The 25,726-nt window shown below is 43.9% G+C and overlaps 1 protein-coding gene across 2 annotated transcripts; it reads right to left on the minus strand.

Moving 5' to 3' along the window:
• Window positions 1-805: 805 nt before the first annotated feature.
• Window positions 806-24,065, minus strand: cc2d1b (coiled-coil and C2 domain containing 1B). Of its 2 annotated transcripts, none has more exons than XM_083659358.1 (25): window positions 23,982-24,065; window positions 23,706-23,850; window positions 23,098-23,201; window positions 22,849-22,968; window positions 20,777-20,923; window positions 19,797-20,118; window positions 18,950-19,068; window positions 17,314-17,392; window positions 16,665-16,748; window positions 15,601-15,746; window positions 11,185-11,257; window positions 10,796-10,935; window positions 10,557-10,686; window positions 9,772-9,944; window positions 9,367-9,492; window positions 7,705-7,763; window positions 7,244-7,360; window positions 6,921-6,994; window positions 5,709-5,767; window positions 5,534-5,585; window positions 5,017-5,116; window positions 3,461-3,551; window positions 2,577-2,699; window positions 2,376-2,425; window positions 806-1,568 (listed from the first exon to the last, which is right to left on the minus strand). In XM_083659358.1, exons 1-24 carry the CDS (start codon window positions 24,048-24,050, stop codon window positions 2,414-2,416), a joined length of 2,664 nt encoding a protein of 887 aa, XP_083515484.1. In that variant the 5' UTR covers window positions 24,051-24,065; the 3' UTR covers window positions 806-1,568; window positions 2,376-2,413. The 2 variants fall into 2 exon arrangements, with proteins under 2 accessions (XP_083515484.1, XP_083515483.1); XM_083659357.1 differs by having other exon boundaries at window positions 17,305-17,392.
• Window positions 24,066-25,726: the final 1,661 nt, after the last annotated feature.

Genomic DNA, 25,726 nt, shown 5'->3' on the forward strand with positions numbered 1-25,726 from the left:
CTGCCTGACAGTCTCCCTCACCACTGAAGGGGAACGTGTGGATTATTTTGTTCCAAAGAGAAAAAGTAAAAGTAAAAACTAACAGTCCGAGTGATGTCGTAAAATAAACCTGAACGTCCTCACGTTCAGTCACACACATTATTATGTCATCCTAACAAGTATGGCAGCAAGGCAATTCAGATACGCAGGATCTTACAGCAATAGTGATTACTTTGGTATTAGTGCATAGGTGCAATCCTAGAAACCAGAGGCATATATATAAGGAGTATGTACACTCTTTCATATAAAGTAAGTCATTTAGGGCAGCAGGATGAGGTTAGCTTAACGTCGAGCCCCTTCAACACGAGCAAAGGCCACGCCGTCGCGCTCGAACAGTCAGGAGTGATACGCGGGCAACTTGTTGGGCAACTGTGACTGGCAACAATGACTGAGTAGTTTCCTCTGCAATGTTGCTTTAAAGGGAAGGGTCAATGATTTTAGAGGGCTATTTTGTTTACCACATACCACGTCTGCTATTATAACTTTCAAAACATTTTTATATCAGTTTTTGTCTACGAGAAATCAGCACCAGCCTCATGTTAGCATTTGTCTGCAGGTTCTATTACATACTGTTACTACAGCTATGGAAGTGTATGGAAAGGCTTGCAAGTGATGGTTTCATACCCCATTGACTTGTGCTAGCATTGCTAACAAATGATAATCGGAGATGGTTGCCGATTTCACATAAACGCAAAAGCTCCAATGTAAAAAACAACAACTAAAAAACACATTTTCTAAGAGGGGGATTGATTGGTGTTTAATTGTAGCCCGGGTAAACCCAGCCCCCAGTGACCTGCTCTCAGGCTTACCCTGCTTACAGTCACAAGGTAGTGACTGAGAGCAGGTCTGAGAGCAGGTCACGTGGCGGCTGGGTTTACCCAGGCTAGTTTAATTGGGATGGCTTGTAAAATGGCTGAACCTTCCCTTTAAATAACACGGGGGGGAAATTCACCATATTGCCTGTAAGTTTGCCTTGTGTATCACCACCTTAACTCTGCGCTCACCCTGCTAGCAACCTCTCTGATGGCCAGTGAGTGACGCCCCCCAAAGTCCAGCTGTAGCCAACTTTTCCACATCGACAAACGAGGCAACAGAGCGTGGTCGACATCGGCCAACATTTCTCTAGCCACAGACAACAGATCTCCGTCAACTGGTTGCACAAGTTGCTAGCTGTGTGAGCGCTTTGTCAGAGAATACGCTGTGTGAGCGCTTGGTCAGAGAACATGACCGTCTCACAGCTTGTTCCCGGACCGAAGACAGACAGACACAGCGTGGGCGGAGGAGGGGAAGCAGCCAGCTGGCCCTCCGCACGGCGGCTCCCTGCCTCCCCCTGGTGGTCAGTTGGCCACTGTGTGAAAGGAGCTCTGTGTCTCGCAGTGTGCAAAGTTTAAGATAAAGTCAAATGACCCGTTTCTTTCTGGAGCCCGGCGGTCCAGATGACAGACAGACCGTCCCCCTCTCATCAGAATCACCTGCCTCCTCGCCTCCTCCCCTCCTCCTCAGAGAGTTTTTGATTGAGTGCCTTTAATCTGGAAGAAAAAGACGTGGCGTTGTCGCCCAGGTTTGCTTTGGAAATTTAAGTGAAAACTAAACTTGAAAATAATCAGCAAACACCCAAATAGAGTACCAAAGTCACGCCCTCTTCCGGGTTCAGCATACGTCCTAAGGGATTTCATCCGCCATTCATTCTTCCATAGAGGTTTTGTAAGATTTTGTAAAATGCTTATAAAAAATGTTTTCTTGGTCAAACCAAGCGATTATATTACACCTATTTAGAATCAGGAGATATAACATTTTTTTGTCCAAGTGAAATCCTTTTTTCTTTTTGGTCCGAGTGAAATGTTATATGGTCTCTCCTGATTCTAAATATAACTGAATCCCGAACCATCTATGGAAAATGAATGGTGGGTGAGGGTGTGACTTTGGCACTCTATACATAGTATGTCCTGAGACTTTTAAGTTTAATTGAATGAACAGCAAGGAACAGGAAGGGTGGGTTGCTGTTGCTCTAAAACAGTGGTTCTCAAAGTGGGGTCCGGCCCCCAGAGTCCCCAGCAAAAAGGAGGATAATTTATTTCCACTATAATACCATCCATAAGCAACACAATGTATGACTATTTTCATAATGGGTTTCATACACTTTCTGTAATAAAACATCTAAAAGCAAAAATCTTATCAGATGGGGGACCCTGGGACAAAATCTTACCAAATAGCGGTGTAATTTGTGTCAGTTTAGGGGTCCTTGACGTGAAAGTTTGAAAACCACTGCAGTCTAAATTCTGTGTATCTAGGCGTTCATTCATTTCAGACAAAAGGGAAAAGGAGAAAATAATTACCTGTACGTTGTTAGCGGTCTGTAATCTTGCAGCAGCATCTAAAGAAGAACCTGGGAGACAAAAACAGACCAAAGTCAAGAGTTTTGTATAAACTCATTGCAGTCTTTTGTACATGTTGGGGACAATAACAATGCTGCGAAAACACTGGATGAGTATATGAAAACACTGGATGAGTATATGCAACGCTGGTCGCGTGGCTACCTGAGATTGGTCGAGGACTAGCCAGCGCTCGGTGGCGGTCTGCAGGTCCTGTCCACTCAGTGGCTCCCGCAGACGGACTCTCACCTCGACACGCCCCCCTGTGGCCTTACGACCGTCCATTACCTGATGCAGGAAGTGAAAAACCACAAGTCCAAAACAAGTACGGCTACATCCTTACATTCTGGTATTCACAGGCTCACAGTAATGCGGTCAGAACTCATTTCAAGATTTTCAACACTCAAATTTCAGTCAAATGTCACACAATCACAACAAATTACGAACCCCAACCTGCCTGTCGACTGTGCAAAAACATGATGCACTGATCTCACAATATGAATCGATAGATCATACGACCTTCATGATTCCATACAACCATAATGCCATGTAATTAAAAAAAAAGTTGACAAAGTCTGACTGTGGAAAACTATGTTTCTGAGCCACAAATCTTTGTAGCATTGTCTTGCTAGAATATAAACAACCAAAATGTCATTCCAGTGGAAATAAATATAATAATATAATTTAGATGGAGAGCTTATGAAATTGTGATGGGCAAGCAGTCTCATTTGAGATTCTACAGCAGCGTTGTCCTGTCAACATTGTATGTAAATATTACCTTTATTTGAATTTCTGTCGAACTTGATTCATTTCAGGCAATTCATAGTGTAATTAGATTTTTAGGAGAAATCCTCGGCCCTAGCAGAGAGTAATCTTGTGCAAGTAAGAAAACAAACATCTGGAAACATGTATCTCCCACTGGCAAAGGATCAAACTCCGCTACACCCACAACACAACTTCCTTCTTTCTCAATAATGAACAAATACTAAATGAGGGCTCTATATTCCTTCATTCTCTCTGTTAGTCTATTTCAGTCCAGAAGGCCTCACCTCTACGATCTCCCTGATTTCGCTCCGAGTCTCTAGTTTCTCCAGCTTCACATGGGCCGTCCCAAGTGGTTTGTCGCTCCGCAGGAAACCCCTGTTAGGAGACACACAGCAGTGACATCACCATCACCGTAATAACACAGGACAACAACACATAGCTCCCGTTCAGTAAGCTACATGAGGGCAAGTGCTGACTGGACATAATACAGCATGGAGGTTTATTTGGAGTCCTGGACTGCAGCGATCGCACCGACGGCAGCAGAAACCGTAAGTACGTCTCCCGAATGCGAGACTCGCTCCTTTATAGCGTTGTGAAATGTCGGGTGCACGGTGGGCGCAAATCTATAAATAGTAGGAAATAATTTGCGTGGATTTATGGCGGGCGGATGGGATGGTTCATGCATACACGCAGATTAGGGTGGCATAAAAGCTCATCCGCGCATCTCTAACGGAAGTAATCCTGAAAGCTGTAGTTCCTCGAATGGCCACTTGAGGCAGGACTCAGAAGTCCCGTCGTTCCCATTCACTCCCATGTTAAATGCCCCACTTTGTAACAGTTATTAAGCATCTTTACAGCCTGGTCCAAAACACGGTTTTGGTCTATATAGCTAATTTCACCGTTTCATAAGAACTATAGGGGGTAATTCTTTATATAACTCGCCTGTTTGGAGTAAAATAGATGATAGAAAAGGGGGTGATTGACAGGTCGCCTGTGCACTGATCACGCATCTTGCCGATCACGGACCAATAGCAGGCGGAGCGGCGGCTTTGGGAAACCCCCATCTCACGTGAACTGTGCAAGGACCCCAAGATGGCGACAGATAACACTTGAGTCAAACGTGAGTCAAAAAAATTGTGGATGGGTTTGTCCATTATTTAGGTCAGTGCACAGAACGTGGGAAACCTGAGATCAAACCTGATTATCACCCTCAGTGCCTCTAAAGTTTAGAGTCTAAACCAACCTGCCATCGTGATTATCTAAGCAGAGGATGGATTTTCTCACTCCAGGTCTTAATCTCCGGGGGGCACGGTGGCTCAGTGGTAGAGCCGTCGCCTCACAGTCAGAAGGTCCTGAGTTTGATTCTCGCCTGGGACACTGTGGGCGCTGTGGTTGTGTTCCCCCCCATATCTTCAGTGCCTACTGCCCAGGTGGGGTATCTCGTCGAAAGGGCCTTTCTCTCTGTGTGGAGTTTGCATGTTCTCCCCGTGCTCCCCCAGGGGGTTCCTCCGTATATAACCCCCCCACTAAAAACATGCAGAAGATCAGATCGTCATCGTCATCCGACCAGTGACGACAACATCCGAAGTTGGTCCCCGGGCGCTGTACGAGAAAGCGACCACTGCTCCTGGCCTGCCCCCCGGAGGAAAGGACATGCCTGGATGGGTTAAATGCAGAGGACACTTTTCACCGGCCACCGTCAGCATGAGTGTGTTGTGGCCGCATGCATGTGTTGTGGTGTTCGTGTGACAATAAAAGACGGGGCTTGTCCCGTTACGAGAGAGTTTCCATTCAACCGCTAAGTGAAGATGAGGACATGCAGTGTTTGGAAGGGACTCACCCTTTGTGCAGCAGCTCCAGTTTGAGGCCTTTGGACTGCAGCACCCTCCTGAAGCCGCGGTGGTTCCGGTTGATGGACAGGGTGAAGCTCTGGTTGTATTCTGGTGAAAAGAGATCACTGATGAAGAGGTGCAGTCTTTAATCATTATTATTAAGTCTTTAATAATAATAAAAAATAATGTACATTTTAGAAAAGGAATTGCTATAATTCTTCAGTTAGTATTTCAAAGACAGATGATTGTATCTTCAAAAACATACTCCTTCTGTAACCAAAGGATCATAAGATGATTCATAACTTCAACAGTGACCCATATATTATTTACTTTCATGTCAGCATTTGTTTTATCATACTAGACTTTAACCCTAACCCTATGCAAAATAAGGATGTCAATTTGCAAATGTCTTCCTGTGCTCCGTAATCTTCACTGCAGCAGCAATGTCTGTATTTAAGAAATACTGCATGACTAATGCAAACATCAACTCACACACATGGCTCTAAAGCTGGTGTGGTGTCTTACCTGGGGAGTTAGTGTTCTTGATGACGGCTGTTTTGTGTTTCTGCGGTTGCTCCTGTTGGCGACAAAAACAGACAGCAAAGATGTGTGAAACCTGATGTCCAGGTTTGAAGGCCCTCAGCAGTCTGCAGCGACCGGGACAAAGAAAGGAAATGAGACGTAGCTTTAGCTGCCTTACCGTACTGGGATAGGGGAAGTCAAACTTCACATAGGCATCCAGGTCATTTGGCTGGATACCTGAAGGAAGAGTAGGAGAGAGTTTACAACAAAGCATGATTTACATTTGAATATTCCATATTTCTTGATTGAATTTGAGGTTTTGGTCCATGTTTAATTCTTCAGAGTCAATAAGGCCACATCAGTCTATAGCGGAAGGCTATCCTTCACAACAAATTCTACAATATGAAAGGCCTGGCGGTCTGCAACTACTGTTTAGGACTGAGATTTTGATGCATTTCCTCAACCTTTTATTTAAGGCCTGGATATTATCCAATTTATTTTCCATCCTTTCCCAGCCTTGTGTAGGAACCCATGTGGTAATTGTGGACTGGTGTGAGAGTTACACTGCTGAATGCAGTGTAGGTAATTCGCAGGGGCAAAGGGAAAAAATGCCCCAAGAAATCTCAGAATGCCCCTAAAAACCGTGATCAAGGTGCAGAAATTGCCCCCAAGATTTCGATTATTTTATTTTCGTTCAATTAATTTCCATCTCTAAGCCCTGGTTCACAGTCAGACCATACGGCAATCCAACGCTGAAGCTACGCAGCAGTTTCATTTCAGCGTCCTTGTTAACAGGCTTCGTTCACACCAGCCACACGCCACGCCACGCTGAAGCGATAGTTTCAGCTTCTGTTCTATTTTTAAAGCGTGCAGTGCGCTGCACCTGAGCTGCCAGGTATGATGTCAATGCAAGTTGTGAGCGGGGGGAGGGGAAGCCGAGGAGGAAAAGAGTGTGCTTCTGGTGTGACCGGTTTAGCGTGGCACTCAGCTTCTGAATAGCGCCTGGTGTGAACCAAGGGTAACACACTCAGCACCTGCAAGCTGGTTGCCAACCGCCAATCAAAACAAGCTAAGAAGATGACGACGATGAAGAATACAGTCACACAAACAGCACTGTTTATTCACACTATGCTGCTGTTACGTTAACGTTACCTGGCAGTTATGCTAACGTTACCTGGCAGTTATGCTAACGTTACCTGGCAGTGGCGAGGCGAAGCAGGCAATCCCTGCAGTAAACCTGGCTGCTGCGATGTGATCATGGTGATTACTGTATGCATTTTAATCTGGGCTCATTTCACATTAGAATCAGTAACTTTATGCACTAATTAGACACTCAAAATATTTTTGAAAATTTCCTACACTGGTTGAATGTAAGTCAAGTCAACATTACCACTAGGAGCAGGAAGATTCATCCCTCTCACTATGACCACTACCATCTCAGTGCTGCTTAGCTCTGGGAATATCCTGGAAGAGAGGAAGGGAGGAGAGAGACAGAGAGAGAGAGATGGTGAGTGGGGTAGACAGAGGATGACTGGTCAAGAAGATGTAGGTTTCTTGTATCTTTCATCCTATCACAGGCAGTTCAGTTTTTCTTTTCGTTGCAAACTCATGGCTCAAAACGTCTCATAACTCAAAAAACAACCTAAAACATTTTAATGTCTACTTTGGTAGAATAACCCAAATGTTCATTTTGTGGATGGTGACTTTGCCGACCTGACAGTGTTATATGTCCTCTCCTCAAAGTGGTGTTTGGGAGGATCCAGCCCTCTGGACTGAGACAGCTTCAGGACTTCCAGACTCTTCTTACAACTCTCTGCCAGCTTCTCAAACCTGACACACACACACACACACACACACACACACACACACACACACACACACACACACACACACACACACACACACACACACACACACACACACACACACACACACACACACACACACACACACACACACACACACAGGAGGGAACATCCTCTTTGAGACATGACCCTGCTACACACTCTCACTACCTATGTGTTATGTCATGCTGTTCATATGGGATATGATCAAGGAGACAAAAAGCAGAAAAAAGTGCGACAACAGCAAAGGTGTCAGTAATGGAGGGGGTTCGTGTCGTGTGTAAACCTGAAATCATGAGCAAAACTGAAAGTGTGATGCCGCGAGCTTACTTCGTTGTTTCTGTGACGTTCCCCAGGTGCGTGAATTGCTTGGAGTAAGTCATACATTTCTAAAAGAAAAAAGAAGACATCTTAAGGAACATGTTCATCTTGAGAACAGCAAGGCATTATGTACCGTATATCGTTTGGGTATCGTTTCGTACTTTTCCGATATCGGTGCTTAAACGCTGCCTGAACAGAAGCCATATAGAACACACGACGTGAGTGCTTCCCACAGGCTGAAGTTGTACTTTCTTAACAGTTAATTACATTAAATTGTCTTTACATTGTGTCCAACGGAACCCAACTGACGGAATATGCCAACAGTTAGTTTAAAATCTCAACTCCAGCCGATGACCTGTTAATGTTAATAGAAAAAAAATCACTAAAATAGCCTACTACTGGTATTACAAAGGTTAAAATGCCTGCAATGGATTTTACATGACGCGCGCGTTCCTGAGCAAGAGTCGCATTTGCTGCCTTGTCTTGCCTCCACTACAACAGATGTGAGTTTGGAGAAATTGTGGAATTTTATATTTTTACGAAAGTTTTTAGAACGGGAGATGGAGTGTCAGGTTGAGTAATAGCTACTGCATCAACATGACAGGCATGATGTGATGCGCACATTAGACACATTAATATTGCAGAGTAATTAGGTCAATTCCTATACATTGAGTCAGTGTTTATCCGGCTGTGACGATATCGCTGCCATGTAGTGGAAACAATGCCACGTCAATCTACTGGTTTAAGTGTCCAGGTCGTCTGCAGCCTGGTGACAGTCCGTTCATCCACTTAAATGCACGCTCCAGGGGGAACCGCTTTAACGGGTCGGGAGACGATGTGAAAGTGTCGATGGCATATTTTTAGCATTTAACACATGCCACTTACCTGCGTTTAAAAACACTCCATATTAAGCGGTAATTTTGATTAAAGCTATTAGAGATGTCTGAATCTTAAGAGTGAGAGCTCTAATGTGTTACACTACTACTAGACTCAGCTCTCAGTCTTAATCCGTTTCACTACTGTAAGACTGAGAATATTACTATTTAAATCTTTTCATAACGTTAGGTGGTGCTGTTGGAAGCCTTGCATCGGAGAACCAATCATGAGCGTTGTGGGCGGGCCTGCTTTCTGGGAGCAGTGACGCTCATGCAGAACCGGTGCTGTCGCGTTTGCGGAGAAACATATTAATCACTTAGAAACAAACATAACCTGTATAGGACGTGTTTCATCCGGCCCCGGCGGCTAGAGGTATTTCCCCCAGCGATAAGCCCAACTCCCGAGGCTACGTTACAGAGCCTGCTGATGACTCACAGTAGCAAGCGCTGCGGACCACTTCCGGGTAGGAAAAATTATTGTAAAATAAACAACGGGTATAAACTCTCTTTGCAGCACATCAGTGTCTCTTGCTCTATATTGGAACTATGAAACATTGCATTGCAGCTACCAAATAAAATTCTAATAATAAATGTAGGTGTGTCTGCTGCCGGCCGTTCTCGCCAGGCTCTGAACCAGATTTGGAACAGTAAATTCCCAGACGTTTGGTGGTTAGGTGGCGCTGTTGGCGCCGCTCACCAAGCGTCTGGAAACCGAGACTACACTACTACAGACCCAAAATCTTACAATATCTACATAATCAGGGTTTTCATTTGAGTCCTAATCCTGTAGCTTTACCTCATACTGCTCTTTGAGTATCTTGGCCAGTTGTGTGTAAACCGCCTCTGCTTTCTCTGAGATCTGCACATCACTGTGGTGCACCAGGATGAAGTCCCCATCTTCGTCACCAGGGGGTGATGGCACCTACAACACAGTGAGGAAAAACATTGGTAATCCTGACAGTCATAATTGCTGCACATAGCACCTTTCAAAACATATTTTCACATATTTGCCTGACAATGGCTGACATATTACATTTATTTTATTCTTTGCTACTCCTTTTTTATGTATGTATTTATCTCTTTAGGGCTGCACCATCACTCAAAAAAAAGAACTGCAGTATTTATTGTTGCAAATTCCAATTCGCAATAAACATTTCAGTTCACAAACATACAGCACATGCACATCCTAGCGGGTTCTGACCTTGCTGATGTCCACGGTCTTGCCCCTGCGGGCTGCCTCGATCATGGGTTCGAAGCCCTTGGCGGTGCGGAGGAACTGCCTGGCCTGCTCCATGTCGTTCTTCTGCTTGGCGTGCAGAGCTGCCTTCATGTACTGCTTCCTGCGGCCCTCCAGGAAGTCCAGCTGCTGAGCCGCTACAGGATGAACAAGAAGAGAAAGTAAACCCACTGTAAACACCATGTGAAACACAACTGAACTGATGTGGTTTGAGTGTGCATCAGGTCATCTCTATTTCAGCAGTTGAAGATTTTAGTTTAGTTAACTAGTTAAAGGAAGGCTTAGCCGATTTTCAGCCCGCTTTGTATCATTACAATGTCGGTAGGATATGCAGATGGGCAGTGTTTACCTCCTCTTCATGTTTTCCTGTGCCGGGAGCTCTGCAGTTTATTCCAGGCACTTTCGCCTCAAAATGACGCAAAACGCATCATTTGGAGATGGAAGTGAACAGATGTTGTGCTCGAGGGTGGCTGTTCGAACTACACTGTTCGACTGTTTATTTTTATTTTTTCCGTATGCGCGCATCCACGGAGAATCGCATCGAGAGCCTTAACAAGCGTTAATGACCCATACCAGCTGCAGGGGCAGAGCTTCTGCAAGCAGACGACGAACAGGGATTTCTCGGTGCAGAAAACATGAGGTCAACACTGCTCATCTGCATATACTACCCATATTATCATACAAAGCGGGTTGAAAATCGGCAAAGCCTAATGTTAGTTGCTCAGGTGTTTCTGCTGCCTGGGACCGACCTGTTGTTGAGAGGCCTTCCCTGGTAGATGCTCTGTCAGGAGACGGAGAGGGAGTCCGTTTTTTCACCTGAGCTACTGGAGGCACAGCTAACGTGGGCTTCTTTGGCTTGTCTGGAACAGGAGGCTTAGACTGCAAACGGCACAGGACAACAATTATTATTATTAATTAAAAGCGATAAGATCAAAAGACTATGATTATGCAACGCTGCCTGGTTCATGCGCTTCAAAACATATCCCACCTCCTCTTCTTTCTCCTCATCTCCCTCCTCATCCCCTACTTCTGTAGTGTCAGTAGAGGCAAGCTTACTGGCTGTCTCCAGCACAGCAGCGAATCCCTGGTCAGCTCCTGGTGCAGCCTGGCCTGGGATCGGAGGAAAGCCTGGAGCATACAAAGAAATGCTCACTCTTATTCGCTCAGTTCTTACTGTTTATACACACAGTCGTATATAACATCAGAATCAGAATATCTTCACCAAGTACAAAATATGTAGTTGGTACATAGTAACACAGAACAACCTGGGACTACAGAACCGGAAATAGAGAAGAGAAAATCCAATTTTACAGAACTAAATGCAACTTAAAACCACACTGTCCATTCAAAAACAAATGTAGCATCAAAGAATCTCACCTGGGGGAACCGGGAGCTCCTCAAAGTGGACTGGTTTTCCTGCTTTGTGAGCTCGGATGGCACTCTGGTATTGCTGCAGTAGAGTAGAAGTTAAATGTTTAACAGACCATGGCATCGCTGTGTTTCAACCAGAAAAGTCTCACATAATTATAATAACTATACTCTATGATGGTTTTATGATGGATGCTGTCTTGTTTGTTTTCTCCTTTTCTATATGCAGCTAGTACCTCTATAGATGTCCTTCTCTACATCTAGATACATGTTCTTGTGCTAACCCTTGAATTAATTGAGAGCTAAAGGGCTAAAAAGACTGAGCTTGAACATCAGAATGTGGTGTGGTGAGCTCTACTCTACTCATAATTAGGAAAATGTATTGTCTGAATGTTAACAGAGGTTGCAGAGGGATGGTTGTGTGAAAGTTAACAGAGAGGTTGCAGACGGCTGGTTGTGTGAAAGTTAACAGAGAGGTTGCAGAGGGCTGGTTGTGTGAAAGTTAACAGAGGTTGCAGAGGGCTGGTTGTGTGAAAGTTAACAGAGAGGTTGCAGAGGGCTGGTTGTGTGAAAGTTAACAGAGAGGTTGCAGAGAGCTGGTTGTGTGAAAGTTAACAGAGAGGTTGCCGAGGGCTGGTTGTGTGAAAGTTAACAGAGAGGTTGCAGAGAGCTGGTTGTGTGAAAGTTAACAGAGAGGTTGCAGAGGGCTGGTTGTGTGAAAGTTAACAGAGAAGTTGCAGAGGGCTGGTTGTGTGAAAGTTAACAGAGAGGTTGCAGAGGGCTGGTTGTGTGAAAGTTAACAGAGAGGTTGTAGAGGGCTGGTTGTGTGAAAGTTAACAGAGAGGTTGCAGAGGGCTGGTTGTGCGAAAGTTAACAGAGAGGTTGCAGAGGGCTGGTTGTGTGAAAGTTAACAGAGAGGTTGCAGAGAGCTGGTTGTGTGAAAGTTAACAGAGAGGTTGCAGAGGGCTGGTTGTGTGAAAGTTAACAGAGAGGTTGCAGAGGGCTGGTTGTGTGAAAGTTAACAGAGAGGTTGCAGAGGGCTGGTTGTGCGAAAGTTAACAGAGGTTGCAGAGAGCTGGTTGTGTGAAAGTTAACAGAGAGGTTGCAGAGGGCTGGTTGTGTGAAAGTTAACAGAGAGGTTGCAGAGGGCTGGTTGTGTGAAAGTTAACAGAGAGGTTGCAGAGAGCTGGTTGTGTGAAAGTTAACAGAGAGGTTGCAGAGAGCTGGTTGTGTGAAAGTTAACAGAGAGGTTGCAGAGAGCTGGTTGTGTGAAAGTTAACAGAGAGGTTGCAGAGGGCTGGTTGTGTGAAAGTTAACAGAGAGGTTGCAGAGGGCTGGTTGTGCGAAAGTTGGCCTTTGCTCTTTATTCTTTACATCAATGATTTTGTCAACTCCTCTAAATTATTGCATAAAGTGATATTTGCTGATGACACAAACTTATTCCTGTCCCATCATGATTCACATGAGCTTCAAGATCTACTCAATGTTGAACTCAAACAAGTGGATACTTGGTTCAAATGTAATAAATTGTCGTTGAATATCAGCAAAACCAATTTCATTATATTCCACTCTAACAAAAAATCAGTGGATCATATCCACCTCAATATAGATGGAAGGGAGTTGACAAGAGTAGGGTCAACAAAATTCTTGGGGGTCCTCATTGACGAGTCAATCAACTTCAAATGTCATATTGATCATCTGTTAACAAAACTGTCTAAATATGTTGGTCTATTTTTCAAATTCCGTCATTTTCTTCCTTTATCTACTCTCCTGATCTTGTACAAAACCCTGTTTGAGTCACACATTAATTACTGTAACATCATATGGTGTAACACATTCCCCAGCTATCTGAAGAAACTAGAAAGCTTACAAAAGAAAATAATACGTGCCGTATCCTGGTCGGATTTCAACGCACCCACATGTTCCCTCTTCCATAGCTATAATCTTTTGAGGCTTGCTGAGTTTAATATTCACCAAAACGCAATCATAATGTACCAAGTTGTCCATAACCTAAATCCAAGACTCTCCAAGCTCATCCCAGTCAACCGCCCCGCTCATTCCTTTAACACCAGAAATACACATCTTATTTATGGTAAGAAAAGACGACTGAAATGCACCAGTTTAAGTATAACCAATAGAGGGCCGCGGATCTGGAATGGGCTTGATGAGAGCTTGAAAACAGCTCCATCCATCTCTGTTTTCAAGAAAAAAATGAAAGAACAACTGCTTAACCTGTATGTATAGTAATATAGTATATTATAATGCATAGTATATATAATATATAGTGTATATGATATATAGTACGGTATGTGGTATTGATATGTATTATAAGTATACTTATACTTATCCATTGATCTGGGATTGTTTTGTTTGTTTTGTTTGTTACCTGTCCTGCTGTGTAATTGTTGTTTGTTATACTGTACGCAGTAACTTGTATTTAAGTTGCGTTTAAGTCATTGCTCAGGCTCCTGCCATAAGCTTTAAGTAGCTTCTTTGGAGACCTGGCACTCCACACATTTGTATCTTGATGTTTATCTACATGTCAATTGTTTGTGTGTGTGGGGGGCGAAATAAATCTGAAATCTGAAATCTGAAATCTGAGCTGGTTGTGTGAAAGTTAACAGAGAGGTTGCAGAGGGCTGGTTGTGTGAAAGTTAACAGAGAGGTTGCAGAGAGCTGGTTGTGTGAAAGTTAACAGAGAGGTTGCAGAGGGCTGGTTGTGTGAAAGTTAACAGAGAAGTTGCAGAGAGCTGGTTGTGTGAAAGTTAACAGAGAGGTTGCAGAGGGCTGGTTGTGTGAAAGTTAACAGAGAAGTTGCAGAGAGCTGGTTGTGTGAAAGTTAACAGAGAGGTTGCAGAGGGCTGGTTGTGTGAAAGTTAACAGAGAAGTTGCAGAGGGCTGGTTGTGTGAAAGTTAACAGAGAGGTTGCAGAGGGCTGGTTGTGTGAAAGTTAACAGAGAGGTTGCAGAGGGCTGGTTGTGTGAAAGTTAACAGAGAGGTTGCAGAGGGCTGGTTGTGCGAAAGTTAACAGAGAGGTTGCAGAGGGCTGGTTGTGTGAAAGTTAACAGAGAGGTTGCAGAGAGCTGGTTGTGTGAAAGTTAACAGAGAGGTTGCAGAGGGCTGGTTGTGTGAAAGTTAACAGAGAGGTTGCAGAGGGCTGGTTGTGTGAAAGTTAACAGAGAGGTTGCAGAGGGCTGGTTGTGCGAAAGTTAACAGAGGTTGCAGAGAGCTGGTTGTGTGAAAGTTAACAGAGAGGTTGCAGAGGGCTGGTTGTGTGAAAGTTAACAGAGAGGTTGCAGAGGGCTGGTTGTGTGAAAGTTAACAGAGAGGTTGCAGAGAGCTGGTTGTGTGAAAGTTAACAGAGAGGTTGCAGAGAGCTGGTTGTGTGAAAGTTAACAGAGAGGTTGCAGAGAGCTGGTTGTGTGAAAGTTAACAGAGAGGTTGCAGAGGGCTGGTTGTGTGAAAGTTAACAGAGAGGTTGCAGAGAGCTGGTTGTGTGAAAGTTAACAGAGAGGTTGCAGAGAGCTGGTTGTGTGAAAGTTAACTGAGAGGTTGCAGAGAGCTGGTTGTGTGAAAGTTAACAGAGAGGTTGCAGAGGGCTGGTTGTGTGAAAGTTAACAGAGAGGTTGCAGAGGGCTGGTTGTACGAAAGTTAACAGAGAGGTTGCAGAGGGCTGGTTGTGTGAAAGTTAACAGAGAGGTTGCAGAGAGCTGGTTGTGTGAAAGTTAACGGAGAGGTTGCAGAGGGCTGGTTGTGTGAAAGTTAACAGAGAGGTTGCAGAGGGCTGGTTGTGTGAAAGTTAACAGAGAGGTTGCAGAGGGCTGGTTGTGTGAAAGTTAACAGAGAGGTTGCAGAGGGCTGGTTGTGTGAAAGTTAACAGAGAGGTTGCAGAGAGCTGGTTGTGTGAAAGTTAACGGAGAGGTTGCAGAGGGCTGGTTGTGTGAAAGTTAACAGAGAGGTTGCAGAGGGCTGGTTGTGTGAAAGTTAACAGAGAGGTTGCAGAGAGCTGGTTGTGTGAAAGTTAACGGAGAGGTTGCAGAGAGCTGGTTGTGTGAAAGTTAACAGAGAGGTTGCAGAGGGCTGGTTGTGTGAAAGTTAACAGAGAGGTTGCAGAGAGCTGGTTGTGTGAAAGTTAACAGAGAGGTTGCAGAGGGCTGGTTGTGTGAAAGTTAACAGAGAGGTTGCAGAGGGCTGGTTGTGTGAAAGTTAACAGAGAGGTTGCAGAGGGCTGGTTGTGTGAAAGCTAACAGAGAGGTTGCAGAGGGCTGGTTGTGTGAAAGTTAACAGAGAGGTTGCAGAGAGCTGGTTGTGTGAAAGTTAACGGAGAGGTTGCAGAGGGCTGGTTGTGTGAAAGTTAACTGAGAGGTTGCAGAGGGCTGGTTGTCTGAATGTATTGTCACAGAGGTTGCAGAGGACTGGGCGTACCTTCGCGATGCGGTCGTGCATCCGGGCCTTGCGGTCGTCACCGCTGGCCTTGGCCTGAGCTGAGGCCTCCACATACTTGGCTCTCCTCTGCTCAAGGGCCTCCAGCACGTCCTTAGGAGGAGCAGGGACCGATGGGACGGTGGGGGCTAAGTGATAGGGAGACAACATTATATACATCACTGTTTTCCCCTTTTTTGAATATACTTGTGAGATTTAAACTCAAAACCAGTGGAAGGTAAGAAAATATTGGTGCGACGATATAAGACTCAGAATAGATTTAAGGTTTTCCATTTCCCTGCGATTTCCACTTGACGTTATTCATCATGTTTGCGTCCCGCTTTAGAGGGTAGATCATCCAGACAACTAGTAGCTCACGTCAGCTCAAGCCTCTTTCTTGTGCTGTTGCTCAGTCTGACTGAAGAGTTGCGGTGAATTTAGGAGGAGATGAGGAGGAAATGTGTTGCCTGTGGTGTGCTGTACGTGTGCCAAGTGTTTTTGCCAAGCCGCAGCTGGATCTCACCTGCTTCTGTCCTGAACTCTTTCCCCGCCAGCGTAAAAAAAAAAAGTTCCCAGCCACGACCAGTATTTTTGATCATTTTCACTAATCTTTCAAGACCCACAGAATATTATTTCAAGACCCACAGAATATTTTGTTCTATGCATATGTAAACACTGAATATATAAAATGAAAGAACAGAGCCTCTATTTTCATTAAAAAAAACTAGCTTCATTCGTTCTTTTTTTTTATCAACACTTGAATGTTGGTCATTCTCTGGAACTGTGGTACTATTTCACAAGGTGTGTAACAGAGCCACGGATTGCCGGGAAAACTCGTCATTGGCTGGAAAGCCGTTTGACACCGTCAAATCTATTGTGTGTTACTGGTGATAGAATTACAAATCCTTTAAGCCATGCGGCAGCATGAAGATGGGAAAACTGGGTGGCAAAACAAGTTTTCCTCAAGGAAAAGACAAATAAACAACACACATAAGACATACAGTATACACACTCAAAAGCATGCACACACACACACACATACATACACTAGGGAGTATTGTTGTCACCTGGGTCTGCTGCAACCGGTTGTGTGACCTGTGTGTTTTGCCCAGAGGCTGCTTCTTTCGCTGCTGCAGAGCTTCCTTGTTCCACTGTGGCAGAATAACAGGAGGTTCAGTGAATCATACAAGAAACAGACACTGTGGGCTTCATCTCCTTTAACAATACTGTACCTACTAAGAACACATGTAGGAAAATCAATTGGACTTATTTTATGTAATTTGCTGATATTATTTATTGATGAAGCCATTGATTATACACTGCATTCTTTCCTCTCTAAGGTTTCTTAGCACTGCATATTCCATCTCTACTTTCTTCTCCTATAATATAATACACTATTTGTGTGCTCAAAATTCTCAAAAATAAAAATTCCAAATAAAGTGATATAGCTATGATGACACAGCTTTGTAATTTTTATGTGTCTTACTGCCCATTAATTTTCCACCATGTGGTTTCTGTTGTCATTCAAATTCTGTTATGCAGTGGAATCAATTAAGGTTTATTTTATTTCACCCGCACAGATTACTGATTGCATCTCCTCTGTTTTTTTTTATCATCTAAGTTTACTTGTTGTTTTTTAATCACTTTACTTCAGTGTTTTATAACTGTGTAGTGTGTATATACTAAAAGTAAGAGTTTTTCTCTAACCCTCCTTACCCTGTCCTGGGGAGGGAGGTAGGCCACTCAGGTCAACTGCATGTCCTTTCTCCAACGCCTCGATCACTGCATCGAACTTCTGCCGGGGAAATACAAAATTCCCAAGACTGTCAAACATAATGCCGGTCTTTGTCATCTTCCAAACGGCTGGCATGTTTCACATAGTTGAGAGAGAAACAGAGCAGTCAGAGAGAAACAGTGAGAAACTACGGCTGCATCGTTAATTGTATATCATGACTTAATTGAGGAATTCTGCAAAAATGAAACATCTACCGTAATTTGTTTTACTTCATGTAAAATACCTGTTGTATCAACAAAGTTTAGATGTTGTTACAGTATAAGATCCAAAAAGTGCACCAACAGATTTCTTCCCCAAAATAATCAAGAGGAATAAACTTTGTAACCCTGATTAAAATATCAAGCAAAACCATTGGAATGATCAATTAAGCAGTAATTGTGCAGCTCTATGAGACGGGGAATTAAATTACATCAGGTTAACAAGCACACTGCTGCTCAGCCTGCTGCTACATTCCTTTGACAGAAACTGGCTCTGCTCAGCAAACAGATGTGGAAACGCTGCTTCCAGTTCCAGCAGAAACTAAGTTTCGTTCCTCTGTGTTCAGCTTGTAATTACAAACACATGCATTGAATTCAGACACAGAATCAAGGAGTAAACACAATATATAAACAGGACTGACTGGTTTTACTAAGGGCTCACTTGATATTAAGAATAAAACAAGATCTTGATCTTTTGCGCCAACTTATGCTGCAGTGAAGAAATACGTTAAACTGAATACCACATTGCTCAAATTCCCATAGAATATTAAATTTATACGTACATGTAGAGAGATCTACATGTATAGTCTACAGTCCATAGTGTCTTAAATTGTCCCTTAGCACTGACTGTAGCTTCCTGTTGTTCTTGTAATGTGTCAAGTAGCCTATATATCATCATGTAAATAAATATGTAAATTATGTAAAAGTTGTTGATATGCGCCTGCACCCACGTGTTCTGCCAAAATTTGCTCCCATTAAAAAATGTGATTACCCTTGTGGTGTCTCAACTGTATTTCATGGACTGCTTTGGTAATGTTGGCTTTTGAAATAGCAACGTGATGTAAAGACATTTCAAAAGATTCCAAAGAAGGGAAGTAGCTGAACAAAGAACAAAATCTACCTGGCTGCCTCTCATAATGAAAGAAGAGTCTCACACAACAACAGAAAGAGCGCTGCGTGGACTCTTCTGTATTTCCAATGGCCAAACGCATATAATCAGGTGTTCTTCGGAATGGGCATTGAACAATATAAAATAATGATCCTCTACATACATTTCCACCAAGGTCATTTTGTGTGCGGTGGCAAAACATCACCACAAACTGAGGACAAAAGCAAGACACACACCAGCGAAACACATTCTTTTTAGGGGATGGAAATTTTGGCACAGCCAGGACAAATTCCTGTGTATTTATAGTATGCGGCTATGACAATGATTCTGAAGTAAAATAGTCAAATTGTCAAAGAATTGCCAGCAAGCCCACTAACCCACTAAACACTGTCTCACAAGTTAGGGGCTAAGGCGGCCTTAGACAAAAAGTCCCATAACATCAAACCAAATCCCCCAGGTTGCAGTCCTTACCTTGCTGGTTCTGAAATAAAGCTTAGCATTCTCCACATCTCCTTGCTTCTTGGCTCTCAAAGCGGCCATCTTGTATTCTTTCTGCCTCTCCAAAAGCACTGCCTTGGTCGCCTCGCCCACTGTGGATTCACCGGACAAAAACACAAAACGACCACAATGAAAGCCTGTATTCATCACATTTTCAGAATGCTTTTCGATTTAAGGAGGCAACAACTTAGCCCTGAGTATGCAAAATCTCTGCTTCCAAACAGAGTGCTGAAAACTAGAAATTATTAAACTGATTAACCAATTACATTGAGAGAACAAAGTGTAGTGTCTTTCATTAGACAGGGTGGGGAATTAAATTTAATGTTAAAGCATCTATCTGTCTATATATTATTATTATTATTATTATATATATAAAAGGGGCAAGTGGGCAATCTGTGTGTTCTCGGTTTCAATTCTTGTCTCACTGATGATGTCATAGGCACTTGTGACATCACTGATGTCATAGGCATTGTGACATCATCAGTGATGTCATAAGAGCAAGTGAGCCTGCACAGTGGTTGAGCTGCAGGGCGGGCAAGCGAGCCTGCGCTGCAGGCGAGCCTAGGAATTGAGCGCACGTAGCACGCGAGATGCCTACTTAATGTAAATTTTGGTTGTGACTTCTAATTTTGCCTACTCTACCAGACACTTAGATACATAACCAAACTGTCTATTTTTATTATAAAAAGCACAAAGCTGTCAAATCTTAGATTCCACAAGTCTTGATGACCACTCTGACTGCACGTGTTAAGCTTATTTTCACACTAATACATAATATTACTATGGATATTCCTTTTTACACTCGTCAACTACAACTGACCATCTGACTGACTGGTGGGTGCCTCTGTCTCCTGTCCTGGAGACGGGAGGCTGCTTAGTGTAGGCAGAGCAGCAGAGGACAACTGCTCCTCTTGGCCACTGGGCACAACTAGCTCTGGTGGCGCAGGCGTCATCTCGGCCTCCGACTCCCCCTGCTGCTCTGGAGGTGCGGGCTCAGCAGGTGAGGCGAAAGGGGTAGTGGGTTGTGGGGGAACGGCGGGTTGAGAGGCAGAACCGGAGGCTCCAGTGGCAACAGGGGGAGGGATCTCTGCCTCATTCACAGTCCTCCCTTTTTTGACAGCACTTAACATGGTCTCCAGCGTCTGACGAGAGCAATAAGAAGAAGAATATTCATCGTCATCTTCTGTTACAAAAACTCAGTTATAGAAGAATAATGTGCAAAGTTGTCTAGATGATAAATGAGCACACTCCCTTCCCTTTGACTGGATGGACAGGACTGTGAACATTACTTTTAAAATGTAATCTGCCATATAATACAGATTACATGATGGAAAATGTCCTCACTATCATTATTATCCACTGAATTAATCCAACTCAGCAAACTATTTGTCTCAAAAGTATATAGAATATGAAGTTAACAAGACAGCAACCTTTTTCATAATGAGGACCCCTAATTTAGTCCAAATTCATCTAATTGTGTTAACTTCTTGTAAATTAGGTAATTGTGAACTTTTATGTGAACAATTTATCAATTTGCTGGGGACCCTCTGGAACCCCCTCAAGGACCAAGAACAGGAACGCCACCCCCCGCAGTCCCTGGACCCCACGTCGAGGACCACTGATCTACACTGTGTAATTTGATTTCACCTTTATTTCACCAGTCATGATTAACTTTTGTGTGTGTAGATTCTCTGCCAGAACCCCCCCTCAGACTTGTTTCTCAGTAATATCTGACCAGTACTATATATATTTTAAGTATGTGTAATCTGATTACTCTGGAGCTGTCTTACTCTCACCCACCTTCAGGCCTCTGTCGTATCTCCTGGCTTTAGAAGTCTCCCCAGCAGCTTTAGCGTTCTGTATGGCCATCTTGTACATGGCTCTCCTCTCCTCTAAGGTGTGTTGGAGACTGCCTGGGACAGCGAGGATCTTTGCTTCCTGAGGTTTCTGGGGGAGTGCAACACCAAAGCCAAGTATCATCAACAATGCTTGTAAACAGCTCATAATCTACGCTGGGCCAAGGAATTACTAAGCATGTGGGTGAGTCGAGACTGTAAAGTGTTTGACAGATTAATAATAGAGGCAATAAAATATTGCTTACAGCTTCTGCATTTATCTATCGACTAGAATGACTAAAGGGGTGATCACATAAAGAAAAGTCACTAGAAACGTGTCGCCACCCAAACTATTGTTTCCGTATGTAGCGTGCGCTTCTCTCTCACGTTTTTCTAGCGGTTTTTAGGCATGCATAAAAGTTAAAATACGATCAAACTTTTTTCCACACACGCAGCCCCCTGTGCTCCACAGGCGCACCAAGCTGTTTTGCCCGACACAGTCTGACTAGGTTTTTTTTTGTACGTGGTTTGACGCTTCTCTGTTGTTACCCCCTGGACCCTAGGGCTGGCGCTGGGCTGGTACTAGAGCTGGTTTGCAGGTGGTTCAACTTGCGAACCTTCCAAGAACCGGTTTGCTTTTCCATGGGCTAGAGCTGACTAGAGAGCCACGTCATTATGTCACTGAATATGATTGAATGCTTTCCAACATGGCTACCAGGGGGGTAACATGTTTATAGCCCATAAATGTTAGTATACCTTCACAAATAACCATGCAATAAATAAATAAATAAATAAATAAATAAATAAATAAACAAACAAACAAACAAACAAATAAATAAAAAATAATGTAATATCTTTGTTGTACCAAAGGAATGTGTAATTGGCTCGTTATAACACGTATTCAGAAAAATTGCTTTTCACAATGTCTCTCCCCTGATCCTGGTGGCTCCCGGCTCGCTCATCTAGCCGCAGCCGCAATGAGGACAGTCAACCCCGGTTGACAGTCACGCTGGGAGCCTCTCTCCCCTGGAGCATGGGATTCTCTGGGGTTCTCTCCCTGTGGAGTTAGGCTACAGTACATCCTCACTAGGTCGTGAATGGAGCAGAATAAACTATCTCTGTCCACACACAGGTTTAAACCTCTTCTCTTCCGTCCATACCGGCTCCCCTGAAAATCATGCTACATGACCATTCACCTACACTGCATGACAACAAGCTGGGTGTTTAGTGTGCTTAAGAATTGTAATACATTTATTTTAGTGCGGTCTGCTATATATTATACCAGGAGAGAGAGAGAGCAATCTGGTTTCCTTAAGTTCCACTTTCCTGATGTCATTACGAAATGCAGTGTTTACAGTCTGCATGTGACGAGAGAGAGAGCGAGAGGGAGAGAGAGAGCAATCTGATTTCCTTAAGTTTCACTTTTCTGAAGGGGGGGACAACACGGCTGCTTGACTTGAAGAATCTCCATCCTCGTTGACTTTGGGGGTAGCCCATATAATCCCGACAATACTTATATTTCAGAATTGAAATATATACAGTGGAATATACAGGGGGAATTCTATAGGTCTGCATTTCCTCCCGACCACACGCACAAGCAACCACGGATTCTGCAAATAAAGCTGCGGTAGGCAGACGGGGTCGCGAGCCTCCGTCTTTGAGGCTCAAAACAATAGGGGCAGTGTGCACAATAGGTGCAAACGAAGTGCAAATCCATACAAAACAACGGCTCCAGCGCCTGTCTGTAGCTGGAGCCTTTTGTGCACCTTGCAGACGCTTCCTGTTGGTTTTAACGAGGAAAGGGTGCTGAAGCTGGGAAAAAGCGGCTCAGTGAACACAGCCTAAGACTCTCATACTGGCAATCAGCAATGAATCAAACTTTTTCATCTACCACCTGCCAAAGTGGCATTTGGATTCAGATTTGATCCTTCACTTCAAACATTTGGCACTTGGCAGAGCAAGGCGGCATTCTGGTGACATATTTTCAATGTCAAAGTCGTATCAGTGTTGAGACTGTCAAAGCAATATATATCGTACCTGCGGCGTCGGGGTCTCTGGTGTATCAGCTGGAGAGGATTCAGCAGTGGGAGAGGATGTGGAGGTAGCAGCTACAGCATCCTCGCCTTCCTCCTCACCCACCACTTCCTGTAGCTCTGCCTGATGATGGGAAAAAGAAACAGAAACTCATCAACAACCAAACTTTGGTTGTTTGTTTAGAAGGCTCCACATCAGAATATAGAAGTGTGAGTGTGAGATATAGAGATAAATGTGCATAAAAAAACCAACCAATAGATCTTCGTCATCTTCCAAGTCAGCATCATCTTCATCCTCGTCCATGTCTTTCATACACTCGTCAGCCATTCTTGCTATATCTTCCATAGGCAAGGGGGCTGAAACAAACATGTCGTCATGTATCTTACAATGTTTACATGCGACTCAAAAAGCACAAATGTGCAGGAATTTGGTTGCATTGCTGCAGGAACATATCAGCAACTTAGATGTTATCACAATATATACTGGTGCACTAGGTAGGTTATGTGGACAACAGGACCTCGCATAAAAAAAAATAAGTGGTCTCCTCAGATCATTTATCAAACTTTCACTATCTATTTCCAAAAGAAGAAATATGCTTCCGCACACACACTTCACATCTGCATTGATTTATTAAAAAGTGTCAATGTTTCGGTCACAAGGACCTTTCTCAAGACATGAAATGTCCTTGTGTGTGCGCGGGAAATCATCTTTTTCATTTTGGAAATGGATCTTCTGTGTATTTGATTCCCTGCACCACAAGGCAAAGAGACAAGCAAGTAGTGTGTGTGTGTGTGTGTGTGTGTGTTGCCTTCTACTCAAACGAGTATCTCCCAGTAACAAATCAGAAGTGTTGCACTCACTCCTAGCTTTCTGCTTGGCTTTTCCTCCAGCAGCATTTGTATTCCCTGTGATAGCAGCAAGTTCAGCCTCCAAGTCCGGGTCGTCCAGGTTCTCCTCCATACCCAGCATCATCTCATTAGGGTTGAAGTCTACAAACAGACCCATCTGGAACGAGGAAGTAAATAAAAAATTAATCCACAGACACAGCTAGCTACTTAGCCAGTTAAACAGGTTAGCCAGTTATGGTTATTACAGTATCTGACAAAATAAGGGAGTAGCACTGATGTTGTTCTCACCTGTTTGGCTGCAGCAGCGCCCTGACCCTTGGGCATTGGTGCCCTCTTCTTCTTAGCGTTAGCAAACATGTTCCTGTGGCTTCTTTCCCCAACAAGCCCAAAGGGATATGAAGCGGTCGAAAACAAACCTACAAACACAAACACATCGAAAAAGCCGCTTGCTGTGCAATGTCAACAAGCTGGTCGCAGTATCGAATCATGTGAGCGGTTGTCAGGTGCCTCACCCAAACAGACGGCCAGTGGCTCGTTGCTGCTAGCTTAACTGACGTTAACGTTAGCTTAGCGGGCTGTGAGGTAGCTAGCTAAGCTACCTTAGACCACTCGAAAAGTTTATTTACTAACGAGAGGGCGATTGCTCCACTGTCACTATTATCATTTCAGTGATTATCATTCTGATTTTCTAGGAGTATGTTTCTTTACCTGCTCATTCACCACTTGTTCAGATAGTTTTCAACCCGGAGATGAACAGTCAGGTTTGAGATTTGACGGTTTGACATGACATGGGCTAGTGTAGTGTGGGCTGAGTACGCATGCGCAAAACATGGGAGCATTCCAGGACAGGCAATACAAAAAGGAACCAGAAAGAGGCGCTGTTTCACAGTTCATGACTTTTGTTGTTGGTTCTGAAAGTGGGGTCCGGGGACCCACAGGGGTCCTTGAGGGGGTTCCAGGGAAACCCCAGCAAAAAAAGGATAGTTTAATTTCACTAGAATTCCAACCATAACAATGACAGATGACTATTTTGGTCGAGATTCAAGATATTTCAAGATGTCATGGGATTTATACACTTTCTGTAATAAAACATCTAAAAGTGATGACTCCCATTTTCATGGCCGTCTTGCAGGAAGGAGCCTGGTGGTTGGGGTCGTTAAGCTGATTGGGTGCACCTGGGCCCATTGGGTTTAAGAAGACCTTCAGACTCTCCCTCCTCACGATGCACCTTTTTTATCTGTTTGTTTAATGTAGTTTGTGTTGTCTGGTTATTTTCCGTTAATTTTAAATTATTGTTTTAACTTTTACTTTGGTGTATGATTCCCCTCATATGTTACAACCCGACTCATGGAAGCAACAAATGAGGGGAGCCATACACCAAAACAATAATTAATTAACTAAAACTAAGCTAAAATCTGATCAGATGGGGGACACTTGGACAAAATCTTATCAAATGGAGGTCTAGTTTAGGGGTCCTTGACATGGAAAAAGTTTTGAGAACCACTGATCTAGCACACGGTGGCTCAGTGGTTAGCACTGTTGCCTCACAGCAAGAGTTTGCATGTTCTCCCCATGTTTGCGTGGGTTTCCTCCCAGGCTCCCACCATCAAAAAGACATGTACTGTAATACTCCAGGACGGCACGGTGGCTCAGTGGTTAACACTGTTGCCTCACAGCAAGAAGGTCCCGGGTTCGAACCCCGGTCCGTCCCAGGTCCTTTCTGTGTGGAGTTTGCATGTTCTCCCCGTGTCCGTGTGGGTTTTCTCCGGGTGCTCCGGTTTCCTCCCACCATCAAAGAAAGACATGTATGTTAGGGTTAATACTCCTGTCAGTGCCCCTGGCCAAGGTACTGGCAAAAGAACTGGAGTTGGTCCCCGGGCGCTGCACAGTGGCTGCCCACTGCTCCTAGTTCTAGGAAGGTTCCTAGTAGAGGATGGGTCAAATGCAGAGGATTAATTTCCCCAAGGGGATAAATAAAGGATAACTTAACTTAACTTAACTGTCAGTGCCCCTGACCAAGGCACTTAGAACAC

Source organism: Poromitra crassiceps (assembly GCF_964638095.1).
Source record: "Poromitra crassiceps genome assembly, chromosome: 23".
NCBI classification, from domain to species: Eukaryota; Metazoa; Chordata; class Actinopteri; order Beryciformes; family Melamphaidae; genus Poromitra; species Poromitra crassiceps.